This window comes from Populus alba, chromosome 16 (genome assembly GCF_005239225.2).
Source record: "Populus alba chromosome 16, ASM523922v2, whole genome shotgun sequence".
Lineage (NCBI taxonomy): Eukaryota > Viridiplantae > Streptophyta > Magnoliopsida > Malpighiales > Salicaceae > Populus > Populus alba.
This window is the reverse complement of record NC_133299.1, coordinates 11,475,528-11,492,832: the sequence shown is the minus strand read 5'-3', so window position 1 is coordinate 11,492,832 and position 17,305 is coordinate 11,475,528. Positions and strand designations below refer to the sequence as shown.

The 17,305-nt window shown below is 33.0% G+C and overlaps 2 protein-coding genes across 2 annotated transcripts; both read right to left on the bottom strand.

Moving 5' to 3' along the window:
• Window positions 1-7,206: 7,206 nt before the first annotated feature.
• LOC118044972 (NADPH-dependent aldo-keto reductase, chloroplastic) lies at window positions 7,207-9,910 on the bottom strand. The gene is made up of 7 exons (XM_035053441.2): window positions 9,074-9,910; window positions 8,928-8,978; window positions 8,697-8,773; window positions 8,414-8,501; window positions 7,978-8,253; window positions 7,630-7,875; window positions 7,207-7,549 (listed from the first exon to the last, which is right to left on the bottom strand). Exons 1-7 carry the CDS (start codon window positions 9,203-9,205, stop codon window positions 7,463-7,465), a joined length of 957 nt encoding a protein of 318 aa, XP_034909332.1. The 5' UTR covers window positions 9,206-9,910; the 3' UTR covers window positions 7,207-7,462.
• A 151-nt stretch (window positions 9,911-10,061) lies between these two features.
• Window positions 10,062-11,681, bottom strand: LOC118044973 (uncharacterized protein At2g39795, mitochondrial). The gene is made up of 3 exons (XM_035053442.2): window positions 11,268-11,681; window positions 10,592-10,920; window positions 10,062-10,493 (listed from the first exon to the last, which is right to left on the bottom strand). The coding sequence occupies exons 1-3, from the start codon at window positions 11,508-11,510 to the stop codon at window positions 10,334-10,336; spliced, it is 732 nt and encodes a 243-aa protein (XP_034909333.1). The 5' UTR covers window positions 11,511-11,681; the 3' UTR covers window positions 10,062-10,333.
• Between the last annotated feature and the right edge of the window lie 5,624 nt (window positions 11,682-17,305).

Below are 17,305 nucleotides of genomic sequence, written 5' to 3'. Positions count from 1 at the left end.
ATGGAGGATCAGAATTTACTGTTAGAGGTTATGTTGATTTAGAGTTTGCTTGCGACCTTGAGAAAAGAAAATCCACTATAGGCTATGTGTTCATAATTGCAGGAGGAGATGTGAGCTGGGTCTCTAAACTTCAGACTATTGTAGTATTATCCACAACAAAAGCGGAGTATATGGTAGCTATACAAGATTTTAAAGAAGCAATATGGATGACGAAACTTATGGAGGAGCTCGGGCACAAACAAAAGAAGATTCTTTTGTATTGTGATAGTCAGAGTGCCTTGCATATTGCAAGGAATCCAGCGTTTCATTCAAAAACAAAACATATAAATGTTCAATATCACTTTGTTCGCGAAGTGGTGGAAGATGGACGTGTGGATTTTTAGAAGGTTCACATAAAGGAAAACCCAGCAGATGCTTTGACCAAACCAGTCAACAGTGACAAGTACATATGGTGCAGATCCTCTTATGGCCTAGTAGAAACGTAAGCAGCATAAAGATGGCAAGTATAAAAAGGATAGAAGAATCATAAATGATCAAGTGTGAAGACTTGTGTTGCTACCCAATTTTTGCCTCATATTTTGATAAATTTTCAGAAAAAACCAAAAAATAGCAAAAAACAATGAAAACCCCAAAAAATGCATTTTGATATATTTGCATCATTTTTAGCATTTTCAACGTCATCTTAGAAGAATTTAAATTTTCAAAGGTATTTTGAACGCATTCAACTTTTAACGCGTTATTTTTACAATCACTAATTTTTTGAGTCGACGTTGATATTACTCGCTTTAAAAAAATACAAAAAAAAAGAGAAAAGAAAAGAAAAAGAAAAGGTTAAGGGACTAGTTTGGAAACCCTAGAATATTTCTTCTATAAATACTATGCTACAGTGAAATAGAAAGAGAGAAAAATTTATTCCAGAGGAGAAAAATTGACCCGGGGAAATTTTACATAGGGAAAAAAAAACCCTAAAAGCCTAATCTCTCACACACGGCAGCCACCCCTCAAAGGAAACTTAACTCCCAGCCAATAAAAGCCAGTCGGCGGCCCTTAGCCTTGAAAAAAGAAAGCCATAGCCGATCCCCCAGCCAACCACGAACTACCCAAACCAGCTTTCTCCATCTTCACCGATCTGTTATCCTCCAACTCACAGAATAAGAGCCACCATTTCCAATCTCTCATAAAAATTTAAGAGAAATGCCTGGCCTTGAGGTTTTGAATCGGGAGCTTTTGCTCCCAAACCAGAGCAGCCACTAATCTTCTCCCTGTAGCAGCTCCTCCCCCACACACGGCAGTGGCCATGGACGGCTTGTGGATCAGCCACTGAACTGCTCTCTCAGCCAGCAGCGGCGGTCAGTCCCTTGAGTTGATCCCCCCCGAGTCTCATCGTCACGTGTGCTGAGGCGCCACCGGCCACGATAGCTTCTTCTCCGATCTTTAACCATTGAGATGGCAACACGCAACGGCGGCGTTGAACCTAGAAGAAGAAAGGAAGAGCAAAAAATTAAGAGGAAGAAGGAAGACCGAGACAGATCTGAAAAAGAAAAAGAAAACTAAAATCAAATGCTTATTGCGATTTTGGGTGTTTTTGCAGGTCAAGGCGTTACTGCCGGCAGGAATGGAAGAGGGGAGGAGGTTTTTATAGGCCCCCCCTGTTTCTGGGTTGTTTTCTCACGGCGGCGCGTGAACCCACGCGCCATTAGTGGCGGCAGCGCGTGGACCAGACGCGCCGCACTGCTTCCACAATTCCTGAGGGCCTCCTCTGCAGTTCCTGGGTTCTTGAGGGACCTTTTCATAATTTTTACATGTTTGAATATGTATTTAAATGGCTATTAAATGTTTTTAGTTTATGTTATGTTGTAAAAACATTGTAATAGAAAAACATAGTAAAAAGTGACGTGGAAGTGCGTGTTTGTATTTTTATTTATTTATGTTATTAAATTATAAAAATAAAAAAGAAAAAAATTAATGGTTTAATTTGAATATGGTTAAATATCTCAAAGGAAAAATAAAATCAAGTTGTATTTTCCATGAAAATGTAAGAACAAGTTTCTACATATATTATGGGATTTAATAATTGATTTATTAAAGCCTTAAGTATTTGATTAATATTTCAAATTTTCAAATCGCATCAAACTACAAAGCAGCTTACCTCAGGTAGGGTGTGCTAGGGGTACTAATATCTTCCCTAGCTACAATCAGTCCCTTACCCTCGAATCTCTGACAACGACCAGTACATTTGGGTTTCCTAGTGACCTTTGATTAAATACTAGGTGGCGACTCCTAAGACCCCAAATCAAGCAAACGAATGAAAAATCACCAACAATCGTCGTGCGGGTGACATGCGACAACTTGATTAAATCATCAAAGTCTTCAAGTAGGAGAATGTGAAGCTAGCTGGCACCAATTGGTGCTACCTACTAGCACCAATTAGTGTTGCCTAAGTCAACAAAGTGAGCACCAATTCGGTGCCACTTGCAACACCAATTGGTGGTCTTGTCTTTTGCAAGACAAAGGCAAGGAAGCTTGCCTATAAATAAGTAGTGCATCCTTGTCTTATGTACACCATAAGAGAAAAACAAGAGAGAAGAAGAGGAGAGTGAGAGAGGGAAAGTAATCCCACAAAATTATGAGGTATTTGTGAGGTGAGTAAGTGAGGTGTTTTCTCCTAGTAATAGAGAGATTTCAGTTGTTCTCCTATTAATAGAGAGATGTTGTAATTTCCACATTACTTAGTAAAATCCTTGTATACTTGCTCTTGGACGTAACCAAATTGGGTGAACCACGTAAATTATTGTGTGTCTAATTTCTTATTTTATCCTATCTCTTGCCTTTTATCTTGTTGGGTTTGTATGCCAGTATCCTAACAAGTTGAACAAAGATTAGAGAGAGAGAGAGAGAGGGGGGGTTCCTTCTGTTAAGTAATGCAATTCCTATAAGGGAGAATCATTTTGATATGCAAGGAAAAATATTGGAATCGATCGAGCTCTTTCGATAAAAGGTAATATGACAGGAAAATTAGGTTACAAAGATCTGTTTGCTCACTTCCATTCTCAGTACAAATGGCACTCAATGAGCTTCCCAGTTGGCTTTCATGTGTTTTCCTCTCATCTCATTTCCACCAGCACAAGCATGAGCTTTTAGCTCCTTTTCTGTATTGTCCATCGATCTTTCTCAAAATCAGCATGGTTGATGTGCTGTGAATGATTCAAAAATCAGCAACAATAATTTTAACAAAAATAGATGAAGGATGGGTCTGGTTGTGTTGTCTTTCTTTTGGTATTTAGACTGGATTATAGTAATTTTAAGGTAAATAAGATAGAGGATATACTAGAATGATACTTTGATAAGTCGATCTGGACGCCATAAAGATCAATCTAGGATTTCGACGCCACACTCTTTGTTATTGAAGAGTGATAAATCAAGTAGGGTTCTTTACAAAATCAATTTGGAAGAACAACTTTTAATTCTCTTAATTAAGTTTCAAATCTTGGCCAAAAGTGTTTATTACATATTCTTATACTATATTTATAATTGGAACATCCCTCCAAAGTAAACATAAGCAGACCAAATTTAAAACAACTATAACTTTTTACATAAAAGTCCAATGCAATCATGGTTGGACAATTTAGAAAGATCATGTTCTGAACTTGAATTTCCCCTAAATAAATCTTGTTATCACATGCAATGAATGATTTCAAATTCGGGTTCAAATTCATCTATTGTCATGACCGTAAACAACATTAATTCCTTCACTTATTTACATTATCAATCCAAATTCAAGTAGCTCAGCATCAAAAGAACCATTAAGGGCTTTTCCCATCTCCAAGTTCCAATTGTAGGCAAATAAGCACCCTTGAACAAATTTCAAACTGATTGCTAATTTTTAACTCCGATGCAGCTTCAATCATTCCGATTTGATTCGTCAAGGCTCATTGTAGTTGTTTTGCTCTCGTTCTTGTCATTGGACCATCTGAATCCTCTTGTATACTAGATTTAACTTTACGAGATGAATTATAATTCTCATGGTACACATCAATGGTTGTAATAAAATATAGACGTGTGGCAGGTCCCCTTGCCTAGCTTTACAACGTGATCATATGATTATGCTTCTCACTTTATAAGAGACAAAAGAGAAGAGACCAACCACCGTTCTCAAATATTTTTAATTTGTTTCATCCATCGACTTGACAGCACATGATTATGCAAGGGGAGCGATAATATATATATATATATATATATATATATATATATATATATATATATATATATATATATATTAAAAAAAAAAAAAAAAAGGTTGAAGAAGCTCGATAGGATGCCCATCCGAGTTACCGTTCTTTCTCTCTGTATCCTTCCTTTCTTTTCTATTTCTCACCTCGTCTTTCTTCCTTTATTCAAGCTTCACCAAGCTGTAGATCGAGTTCCAACCGAGCTCGAATTCTAGTCTGATCAAGCTACTTTAATTTATTTTAATTTATTATTTATGAATAATAATAATATACATGATACTATTTATAAATAGTATTTTTTACCTCTATTTCTCAAGATATTTTTCAAAATATTTTACAAATCATTCGCTAGGGAAAGTTTATTTATAAATAGTATTTTTTTACCTCTATTTCTCAAGATATTTTTCAAAATATTTTACAAATCATTCGCTAGGGAAAGTTTATATGATAGACACACATGAGATTAGCCTGCATTGCACGAAGGAAGAAAAATGTTAATATGTATGAATTGATATAAATATTATAGAGTTAGTTTGCTTCACGACATCTATTATACTCATTACTCGCACTCTGGCAATAGCTCGACTTGTCCGAAAGCAATTCTCTTTGGACATATTGAATTCTCTCTCATTTTTTTTTTCAATTTTTGGACAAGACCTCTTCAACTATTTCTCAGAGTCCCAGTTAAAAACATCTTATTTATGGTTTTTGAAAGGATTGAAAAAAGAAAGCCAACTTTTCATTAAACATTGAGTAGGGTCAAGGGTGCCGGATGTTAAAGGCATGTGTCGCTGGCTGCATGAAAATGTTGGTGAGAGAATCATCTAAGTATTACAGCACTAATTAATGCCTTGTTTGATATACTGTTGATGTTTGGTTGGAATGTTAAGAAGTTGTTTTTATTAAGTATAAAAAGTGATTTTCAAGTTTATTTATATATTTTATCATAAACAGAATATAAATATACCCCCAAAAAAATAAAATAAAAAAATACGATTGCTTTAACATGGGACACACACACACTGGGATATGGATCTTGTTGAACGTAAAGGGCTAAAGAGTATATCAAAAGCAAAAACCACAGATCAAGGAATTAATTCTTCAAAAAGAAAGATAAAAGAAGAAATATAAAAACTGAAGAAAAAAAAAAGGAGGAGATGACGGTGTCTACTGGCTCTGCTCTGTGAAAGGAACGCTGTTAGAACTTGGATTCACAGGCTGCCCATGTTATTTCGGCCTCTTTCAAGCTCAGCCATGTGCACGACAAATCTCTCTCTCTCTCTCTCTCTCTCTCTCTCTCTCTCTCCCCCCAGCTGCAGCAGCAGCATAATTCCCTTTACAGCTAAAGGGCTGATACCGATACGGCCCTTTCCTTTATGGGGAGATAATCCCTCATTCTCTGCCATGTCCACCAATGAATAAACCTTCCTGTTCTGAAACTTTGAGACGATGAGAAAAGGGAAAGGAGGGTGTACAAGACGATGAGTCCCGAGACATAGAAGGAGTCGAGAAGAAGAAGATACATGGAGCATTTCATGATCTGGGCTCAAGCTATAGCCACAGCATGGGGCTTCATGTTATTAATAGGTATTATGTGCTGTTGTCTCAGCGCTAGACCTCGTCAACCTGGAGACAAGAGCAGTGGAAACGGTAGTTGCACTTGTGACGGTGGTTATGCTGGCGTTTGATTCTTCTTCTTTTTCAATATTACAAGCTCTAATTCCTCCCCGACAAATTGTATTGAGTTTCTTCTCTTCTATTCTTGAATTCATTCTCATGCTTTCCTTTCCCTGAATCGGATTAGTTAGGAGGTTGCTGCAGTGTACGTTTGTGAATAGAACAACACTTGTTTTGACATTTATTTATGTAATTATCAATAGAAAGATATTTGCCTTTAGTTTTATGTAATTAACAGACGACAATATTCTCTAATTAACATATATATATATATATATATATATATATATATATATATATATATATAATCTGATGTTTTGTTTCCATTAAGAATTGAAAAATATTAGAAATCTTCAAAATATTATTGTTTGCTACTAGTCATTTTCTCGCATTGCATTTTTTTATTATTTTAAAGCATATAAATTAGATGGTTATATCATGTATGTACTGTCATATTTTTTTTAGATGCATATTAAAACACTACTAGAAAATTAACAAATACAAATAATAATATTGATAAAATTTATTCTATTATTATATTACAGTAACATTTATTGATGAAATATTTCTTCAATGTGTCCCTTGATATATATCAATAGAAACACATTTGGAAATGAAGATATGAAAAAAAAAATGATGTGTCATTATTATAAATAAAATTATTGACAAAATAAACTTATCGCTAATAACCATTGGTAAATCCATCAATAGTTTTTAAGTTATAACTTGTGATATAGAATTGTCTCTTAAATTGCTAATTTGAGATTTAAAGAAAAGTTTGCAACTTTACCCAATAAGAATTTTATATTAAAGAACCAAAATTATATATAATCCATCACCTTCATTCTATGTCTATAACGAGATATGAACAAAAAAATATAAATTATAACAAATTTGATTAATCATTTGAAGAGTTTACAAGTTCAATCAAGAATTTAGTATAAGAATCACTCAACAACACAAAGAGAAAATAGGTATACAATATTGTAATCTAATTTTTAACCCTTTATTTTTTTTATATTTTAAAAATTAAAAAAAATCCAAAAATATATTGTTTCAGTAGTTTTAGTTAATTTATTATTTTCATCATTTTTTATTTAATTTTTGTGTAAAAATCTTGAAAACCATAAGACAATACAAAATAAAAAAATAAAAACAATAGCTTGGGTTTGAAATTGGGCCAATAACTTAGCATCATTGGCGAAAATTAAGTTTAATTTCATAATTTAATTGCAATAGAGCCCAATTTGGACTTGAAACAGAGGTGAGTGATGCTCCCATAAATTGAAATCAACATGGCTGCATTTTTTCCAATTTTGGATGGTCGAACAGGTCATCATGGTACTGGATTCATATTTGATGTTCCCATAAATATGAACTTTGTCTTGATACAGAGGGGAAAACAAATTAGGGATCAAGTAAACCATATTCCGCTTCATTTATTACTGCACCGCGTAGCCTCTCAAAATTCGAGAGGTAGGATTCAGCATGTGGGATTGTTTTCCTGAAGAGAGATCAATAACAAGCAAATGCAGATCACCAGAGGATATGTCATCTCATATTTCATCATCCCACAATTCTTCAAGACTTTTGTACGGACTATTAGTTTCGTGGACGGCGAAATCCCCTCGGAGGAGCCTTTGCTGCTTGACGCATCCACCAGATAGTTAGTAGATAAATTTATAAATATTCCTCAGAGCGGCTTACAAGTATATAATCTTACCTGGTGGATATCTGTAAATTTTGAGAAGAGATCTGGAGGGATTTGCCAATCAAATAAGCTCAAGTTTTCCTTGCTCCTTGATTCATTTACACTCTTTGGAAGAACACTGTGACCACTCTGAATACCCCAGCGAAGAGCTACTTGTGCAGGCGATTTGTTAAGTTTTTCAGCAATTTCAACCAGCACCGGTTCCTTTAAGATTTCTCCTTTAATCCAAGATCCTGGAGAGCCCAGAGGGGCATACGCCTGCAAGAGAGATTTTATTCACACAATTCGAATATTGAATCTTACCAAACAAAATGATTCTAAGGATAAAATCCAGTGATAAAAGACTGTCTAGAGTATTACCGAGAGATGAATTCCAGTTGATTTGCAAAAATAGTGAAGAGCAGGCTGCTGCCAGACTATGTGGCACTCAACCTGATTAACTGCAGGTGGCACTTTAGCATACGTAACGAGGTCTTGTAACTTTTTAGTGGAGAAGTTGCTGACACCAATCGCTCGTGCCTGACCTGATGCATACAAGCCCTCCATTGCAGCCCACGTCTCTTGAAGGCATAAAGGTGCCATGACTTCAGGGTCCCATCCACTTGAGCCTGGCTTTGTCCGAAATGGCCAATGAATCTGTAAAGCAAGGCCATAGTTTAGAATTTACTGTCAGTTGGTACATTCTACGTTGTGCCAATTCTGATTTCAGAATTCTAGACAATAGTCTTCGTTGTCATTGAAGGATCATGTGTCGTCACGATTTGCGAATATAAATGAATGCATAATAGATGTTTACAAGATATAAATCAATATAATCAAGTTGCAGATCTTCTAAACTCTTGCTCAGTGCCCTTGATACATCTTCAGGAGCTTGGTCACTGCACCTGAAAAATTCATAATAGTAATCATGACATGATTGTTCAAGTAAAGACGGCTTTAGGCCAATATCAGGGTCCTAAACTAAAGATCATGCATACTCTTAACTCCAAAATTTGATTGTGATCAGTAATACTAAGAAAGCAATTTCAGTCAGAGACCAAATCAAGAACAGTAAACAGCAGAGAAATATAATGAAGTACCAGAGCTTAGATGTGATGAACATCTCACTGCGTCCCACTACCCCAGTGCAAAACAGCTCCTTCAACGCTTTCCCTATCTGCATTACATTAACACAAGGCAGGAAATATCTCCATTTTCTTACAAAGGCCCAAAAACAGGAACGACAACAAATATGTTGCAGGTGTCTTCAAACTGGTGTTACAGAAGGTAATTCATTGGCCTCGTATTACATGAAAGTAAGAAATGGTTACCTCCTTTTCGTTACCGTAGACTTTAGCACAGTCAATATGCCTGTAGCCGGCCTGCACAGAGTTGGAACCAAAATTAGTACATATTCAGTGCTAATATTGAATAGTTTGGAAACAAGGTATGGAGTTGATTGCAAGAAAAGGAGAACCTTGACAGAAGACTTGACAGCTTCAGCAACGACATCAGGTGGGGCTTTCCATGTCCCTAGTCCAACAGATGGGATCTTGGCACCTGTATTCAGATCAAAATATAGAGGTCCATGTATCTTTTCCTTTTCCATTTTCTTCTGCTACACGCATATAACTCTAAAAATATTTTGAAACAAAGTATCAAATATGGATTTGCTCCTTTTGAAGTGGACGTTTTTGGAGGCAATTAACTGAATACGATGTACCAGGGGAGGAGAGACCAGGTCTTTAGTGGTCAGTTATGCCCAAAACACAGGGAGAAAAGTAAATTTCTTGATGCATTGAGTGAATGGATGGATGGATGATCTCATTCCTAGATCTTCACGGCAAGAAAACTGGATCTCCACATGATGACAAATATGAAAATCTTGACATTTTCCTTTTCTGAAGAAGAATACCCGTGTAGCTGAGCTCTGAATTATAGCATTAGAGAGTTAATTAGATTCAGAAAATACTTTCCTTACTGCCTTAAAACCACCAAACGTAATTTTGGGACAGCTTATCAATGTAGAAGATATGGTATCAGGAATTCCTACAGCCTACCCACCACCGTTTCAAAACTGGGCTCCTTATGAGTAGGAAAGCGCTTCTAGAAAACAAACGCAAAGCTAAAAAGTGCATGTGTTTGATTATCGGAGTCAGAGTTGCCGGCAGATTCCGAGTCTTCATGCAAAACTATTCCCCAAGTAAAGAGTAATGCTAATCTTACTAGATATTCTTTTCCCCAAATACCTCACGCATTGGATAAATGGATCTCGCTAGCTAAATTGGATTGAAAATTTCCAGTAAGTGAACGATAAACCAGGCATAAAACATGTAAATTGGGTCCAAAGTTTTTGCAGAACCAATTCTGTTAAGCAATAAGATTGTACGTGTATCAAGACTTACTCTAGCACCTATTTGCATACTTAAGAAAAAAAAAACAATTGGGAGATAAACAGACCCGACTGAAAGAATAATCAGATCACCGAATCATGATCACATTTGAGTCTCACATCTATTACTTGACAACAGTTTATGAAATAGAACTTGCACCCTATCTACCATTCTCGTATTCCTGACATGAGTTTCAATACTAGTTCCTTCATCAACATGATCCAGGTCCAGAAGTAAGAACATTTCAAGAGGAAAAACTAAATCACTACAGTAACAGCACGCAGATATCACCATTAGCGGCATACACGGGCGAATCCAGAAATGGTTGTGTCTTGTTCAAAGAGTTACTTCTCCACAAAGTTCTTGACGTTCTTCAGCCATAACAAGTATTCTTTGGTATCTTTGTTAGCCATGTAATCAAACAAAACATTTGTTACGCTAGGTTTGATGCCTCTAATCTCGAGATACTTCAGGAAAGCATTCTGCAGATTCTCATCCAAATCGCTGCCAAAGGAAAACAAAGTCAAAAATTAACAAAAAGAGAATCCACTAAAGGATTGAAATCCACCAAACGTCCCACTTTCTGAACATAATGAACTTACTTAAAGTCAGGTCCTTCATATGCAAGTTCATCAGAATTTTCCAGGGTTTTTATTGACAAGCTATCAATAGAAATCTCATCAAGGAAAGCAGTGATGCAGAACTCCATATACTGACCGCTTCCCTTGGTAATACTCACAACCAACGGAATGCTAGAGACATCTGCGTCCTTGGCATCATCATCATCATCATTATCATCATCATCTGAAATACTAGGCATGTCGACTTCAATTTTGATGGTTTCATCTTGGAACTTTCTACTTAGCAAAATAGTCCTCTCTCCAGGATTATCTTTAATTTTGAAGGGAAACTCATTCGAGATATCCTCTACCTGTTTACGCAATCATTAAAATATGTTCATGTGTCACTAAAAACACAAGTTCTAATTAAATAAAATTGTTATTTCTCATCAAGATTTCAGAATTTATTCTCCATCAGCACAAAGCTTGAAAATTCAAGAGTTATAAAAAAAAATACGCAAAATCCCTCTCAAGTAAAAAATTATAAAAGTACTAAGCAGACAAAATTCAAAACCACATTTAAAAAAAAAAAACTATATAATTTACGTTCAGCATAGCTAACCAAAAATCATACCATCAAATAAGAATCAAACATAAAATAGGCAAATAAAAATAAATTTGGTGAATAAAGTTTAAAAAAATGGAGAAAGAAACTGACATCGTGGGGTTCCTCGGCGCATTCGATCTCAGTTGCGAGGACTCGAATGAGATTCTCATCACCGGTTGGTTTCAGCGCGGTGGCAGCTGTTGAGAAATGCGAAGATGGAAGAAAGTCTCGGAGGTTTTCAACGGAGAGAACGGCGGGGATAGCTCTGTGGAAGGTTCTGGGAGATCCCACGGCGCGGATAGCGAGAGGCAAGAAGGATTTCGAGGCTCGGCGAAGTACAGAGTTGAAGGCCATTAATAGAGATTTTGATTGAAGAGAGAAGTGGCTCTGGCTGAGTGAGAAATGTTCGGGTTTAAGTTTATAAGTTTGTTAGGGTTTTGGCAACCTCCTTTATACAGAGAGGGTTTTGGGGGTTAGTTTGGCGTCTCGGTATCTCTCCTCTGTTTGGGATTTGCTATGCTATTATTCACTTCACTTCTAGGCATTTTGATCAAGGTTCTTAATTCTGTTTTATTTTTTTAATAGGAATAAAATATTTCTATTTTACAGTATTTTGTGCCATTTTAAAATTGTACTCTATATATACACACACACACACACACACACACACACACACACATAATTCAAATACAAAATAAATTAATTATAAATTATATAATATAAATACAATATCAAACAAATATAATTTTAAAATTTAAAATATTTCTACATTGTTAAGATTAAATAAATCTTTAATTTAAAGTAATTCAACTTCAACAAAATATCAAAATATTTTGAAATTAAAATGTCTTAACACAAATATTTTAAATATAAAGTTAGGTCAATGTTATCAAGGCTAATGACATATAAAGCTTCCATTGTTTTGCTCAAATTTCTACAAATATAAACTTGAAAAAAACAACATGAATATAAACCATATATATTAGTGATAAATATAATTTTAAAAAATTAATATCATTGTTAATGAAAATAGTAATAATAATTTTCAATATTTTTATTAATATTATTTTTATTGAAAATAGTAATGAAAAAGAGTTTTTTTATACTTGGATGATTTAATTAATCAAATTGAACCAGGTTCAATTTGATTCAATGACTTTTCAAGACCGGAAAGGAACATATGAAATGAAACCGGAATATTCTAAATAGAATTTAATCAAAATATCCAGAACGGACCAAGATTTAAAATGAGATGAAAATTATTCCGTTTTGTTTTATTTTTTGAATTGATATAAAATATTTCGATTATTTCGAACAAAATAAAATTGAATTAACAACCCTGATTTTGATTGCTTAAAGCCTATATTTCTCTATACCATTTATAGCGTGTTTGGTAGTGTGGTAGCGGTTGCTTTTCAAATAGCTTTTCGTGCCGAAATACATACTAATGATATTTTTTTATTTTTTAAAAATCATTTTTGACATCAGCATATCAAAACGATCCAAAAAGTACAAACCGAACTCAATTTTAGCAAAAAAAAAAAATTGAAATTTGACGAAACACAGTTTCGACCGCACTACCAAACGGTCCTTTAATGTGTATTAGTTTGTCACCTTCTATTTTATTTTAGTAAAAAAAAAACTAAACCCAGTGGCAAAAGTAGGATAAAAATATCTTGATTCACGAAATACTAAAAATTCTATTTTATCTTTCTTAAAAAACTTAATTAACTTGTATCTAACTACTTTTTGGAAAATTCACTTTTTATAGCATAAAATTGTATTGCCTTTGAAATTAATTTTTTTAGCTTACTCTTAGGAGTTCTTTTTGTATTTTCATCTTAGTTTTGTGTGTGAATCATTTGACTTGGAAGCACTCTGGTATTTTAATAAATAAATAAAAATTATTGGCATGTGTATTGAACATGCTAGTAAATAAGTCACCTTGTCATGTTTAAGTGGTGCATGCGACAATTAATAGTGTTTTTTTTTAAAAAAAAAACCCTTTCTTGGTGTGTTCTGAATCAATACGGTAAAGCTTACATCTTTGGACAACGTGTGGCATAATTTCCTCTGTTCTCATCCTTGATTTTTGCATCTAACCTCTCAAAATTTCACATTAGCCATTCAATTTTTATTTTCTTTAAATTTGGTCCTGGCCTTTTCAATTGGTATTTTTTTAATTAATTTATAGAATTGAAATTCATTTTCAATGACATCATCCTTCATTTTTTTTTTATTTGTGAGATTTCATCTACATTTTTTTTATTGTTATTTGTTTTATTTGTTTTTATAGGATCTTTTACTAATTTTTAAAATATTATGGGTTATCTCAAGTTTTTTATTTGTCATTCTTTATTAAATTTAGCCTTTTAAAAAATAAATTTTGTTTCTAAATTAAATTAAACTAATTGCTTAAATTGAAGCATGAGATGCTCATTTCATGATATTTTTATTTGCTTAAATATAGCTTTTTTTATCTTTTTTTAATTAAATGTTTTTTTTTCTTGTCATTAAATATTTGGTTGATTAAAATTAAGCTCCCTATTATGTTTTGATTTGGGTTCCATGGGATTATCATGATCTCATGTCTTAAATTGCAAGTTTTATCAGTCAACCATGGTTGGCTTAGGTTGAACTAGTATATTGCTATCTCAATTTTTTTCTAAACAAAATTATTCAATATGATATCATCTCAATATTTTAAAAGTGTTTCATTTAATATGCATTGAACGCTTTTATTTTCTAATATCTTTACATTGTTATTTTTAATGTTAGAAAAAATAATTTAAATCGCAGCTTAACGAGGATCAACAATCTATCATTAAACTACTCCATATGTCTATGTGCTATAGTTTTAATAGGATTCAAATTTATTTTTAATGTAATAAATTAAATTTTAATATAAAAAAGAAAGATATTCATTTTATGTGTTCTTTAATATCATATTAACATAAATCTCAATTGAAATTAAAAAAATAAAATTCTATTAAAAAAGGAATTTTCAAGGAACTAGGTGTTAGAGAATAATATAAATCATATCTTAGGACCTTACCTAGAAGCTTAAGCTATTGGGTTGAGATGGTTCTTTAACGTGATATCAGACCCTTGATGATCAAGCGGTCACGAGTTTGAATCTCACCATCCCCTTTTATTTTATAAAAATTAAGCACAATGTAATGTAAGCCTATACAAGTTTCAAGTCTAAAAGGATTTAACTTGAGGGAATATGTTAAAAAATAATATAAATTATATCTTGAAATCTTACCTAAAAATTTAAGTTATTAGTTTGAGATATTGACACTAGAAATGAAAAATTTAGGCATACATATAAATAATGAGGTGAATAAAAAATTGCCTTTACGTGAATAGTGCAAGTCACATTCAAAAACCAAATTTGTTTTAGTTTGAATGTTAATGTTAACAATTCCTTTACACTTTTTTATTTGATCAGATAATAGAATTGCATATATAACTCAACCAATATAACCTTTGCTAATTAATGACATGAGTCCAACGAGAAAACTAATATATCTACAGTGATTTTCTTTTTCTTTTTTACCCTTTCTTTTTCCCCCTCCTCCTCCTCTTCTTACCACCACCAAATCACCATAACTGGCACCATTCTCTAATCCAACCACACCAACTCCTACAAGTCGGAAACCACCACCAAAGCATCTCGTTTCCTCTCTCTTCTCTCTCCGAATCAGTTGAGAGACGCAAATATTACTATTTATAAGCAAATGGGCTATGAGACTGCATCTTATATCAAAGAGGATGTGGTGAATTTAAAGGAGAATGATTGCATTGAAGAGAGAGTTGTAACCTTTACTGGCAATAAAAATGATGTTGATTTGTTGGCTGATGTCAAGTGGATAGGTAAGATATATCATCATCCTTTTAGAATTAGATATTTCTAATTAACAAATACACGATCCATTTTCTATGATTATGGGATCCTTTTAGAATTAGATGTTAACTTGTGACTTAGTAAAATTCATTGACTTTATTACAAATAACTCACAAGCTCACCAAGCGTAATCTTTAGAATAGCTTTTGTGTAGATTAGGAAATTGTGGATTATTAGTTCACTATCATAGTATTTAGATTTACTAACAGAATTTTCTGTTAGTATTTACACTACCATTCTGTTGTAAAAAAATCATCAATGGAAAGTTTTTATCGGTGAATCTTTCATCGGTAATTTTTTTTTTTCCATCGGTAAATCTGTTGGTTATAAATTAAAAAATGTTATTACTGATGGATTTATTGACGGAAAAAAATGAGCAAAAAAAATTTTATTCCATCAGCAATTCCCTCGGAAACAAACCGTATGTAATTTCATCAGTAATTATTTAAAAATATATTTTTACAAAACTATAAAATAATTAAAATAATATTAATCAACACTCTATAATACTCAGAATGCTTAGAAAAAAGAAGAAGATAATCAACTCAAAAAAAATTTGCAACAAATAAATAACATGAAAAGATAAATTCAACTAAAAAAATTCATATGAAAAAAAAAATTAAATCCTATAAATAAATCAACTAAAAATTGATCTCATATTAAAAAAAATCCTACAACAACATTCATATAATTATTAAGAACAAAAACAATTAAAAATAAAATAAAAAACAAATATAGTGAAAAAAAACATGAAAAAAAGAAGAAATTTTTTTCTTTACCTTAATGTAGTTGCAACTGAAGCTAAGAAGAGAGGGAAAAAAATTCCTAATTTTTTTTTAAAAAAAAACTAAGAAGAAAAAATAAGAAAGGAGAAGAAGACATACCTGAGCTTGGAGAAGAAGAGAAGGAGTTGAGGAGAGAAGAGAAAAAATAAGAAAGGAGGAGAAAACATACCTGAGCATGGAGGAGAAGAGAAAGAGTTGAGGAGAGAAGAGAAGAAGAAGAAGAAGAAGAAAGGAGACGAGTCTGATGTGAAATTAAGGATTAGGGCATTTTACTGATGGTTTTATCGACGGATAATTAAATATTAATATTTTTAATCATTCAGTCTGTGATTTTGTCTGTAATATTTAATTTAAAATTTGAATTTAATAAAAAAATTTCAGAAACTGCCATATATCACCGATGACTTTTCAATCCATCAATAATTTTTTTTTTTTTTTATGTTAAATCCGTCGATGAATATATATTACTTGAAATGTGTGAGAAGCTTGAGTACTAATAAATTATGTTAAATTCTTCCTTTTTTATGTATGAAAGTTGGGAGACTCGGGAAGGCAAACATGATTGAATGGCTACCAAATTGGTTTGTGTATACATACCATAAAATTTTGTTATGATTCAGAATGGTGGTAGATTGTGTATGTAACAATAGTTATGGGGAGGAATATATGAAATCTGATTGTTTTGGGTTGTATAAAATGGGGCATAAGAAGGCTACTGTAACAGTCCTATATTTAAGTGTCTAAGAGCTATTTTAATGCCCAAAAGTGTGTGAATATAGGCTGTTGTGACAACCACCAACTGAATTATTATGACGATTCAAGATACATGAGTATGGGTTGCCGTGGCAGCCATATTATTAAAGTGGTAATATGGGGGTTTTCATGGCACCTAATGGTGTGTGATATGATTGATCATTTAAATGAGGAATGAGTTTAATTCCTCCTTAACACTAATAATCATAAATGATGTTGATGATGATGCGATAAATGAGGATAGATGGAGAATGTTATGCTAGTATGCAATTATAAAATGTTTACAACAAATCAAAAAAGGGATGTTAAACGATGTGATAGTAATTGATTCGGCCAAAAAAGGAAAATTTGGAAGGAATATTAGAAGGCAATGATATACAAAAATAAAATAAAATGTGATTTGAATGAAATATCCATAATTTTCAATAGGGAGAAAGTTAAGGGTATTTTAGTAAGTTTAAATATAAGCAATTATAAGAAACATCTTAATGCGTATAATTGAGTATGAGTGAATGAGCTCAAATTACAAATTACAAAGTACAAAATCTGTAAAAAAGAATAAAAAAAATTCAAGGGCAAACAGCAGCTAGATGGATTATTAGCCCGATGCCAATAGTGGAGGGTATTTAATTTATCAAAATAATAATAAAACAAATGAGGGTGTTAATTAAAATATTAGAAAATAGTATGATGAAACCAAT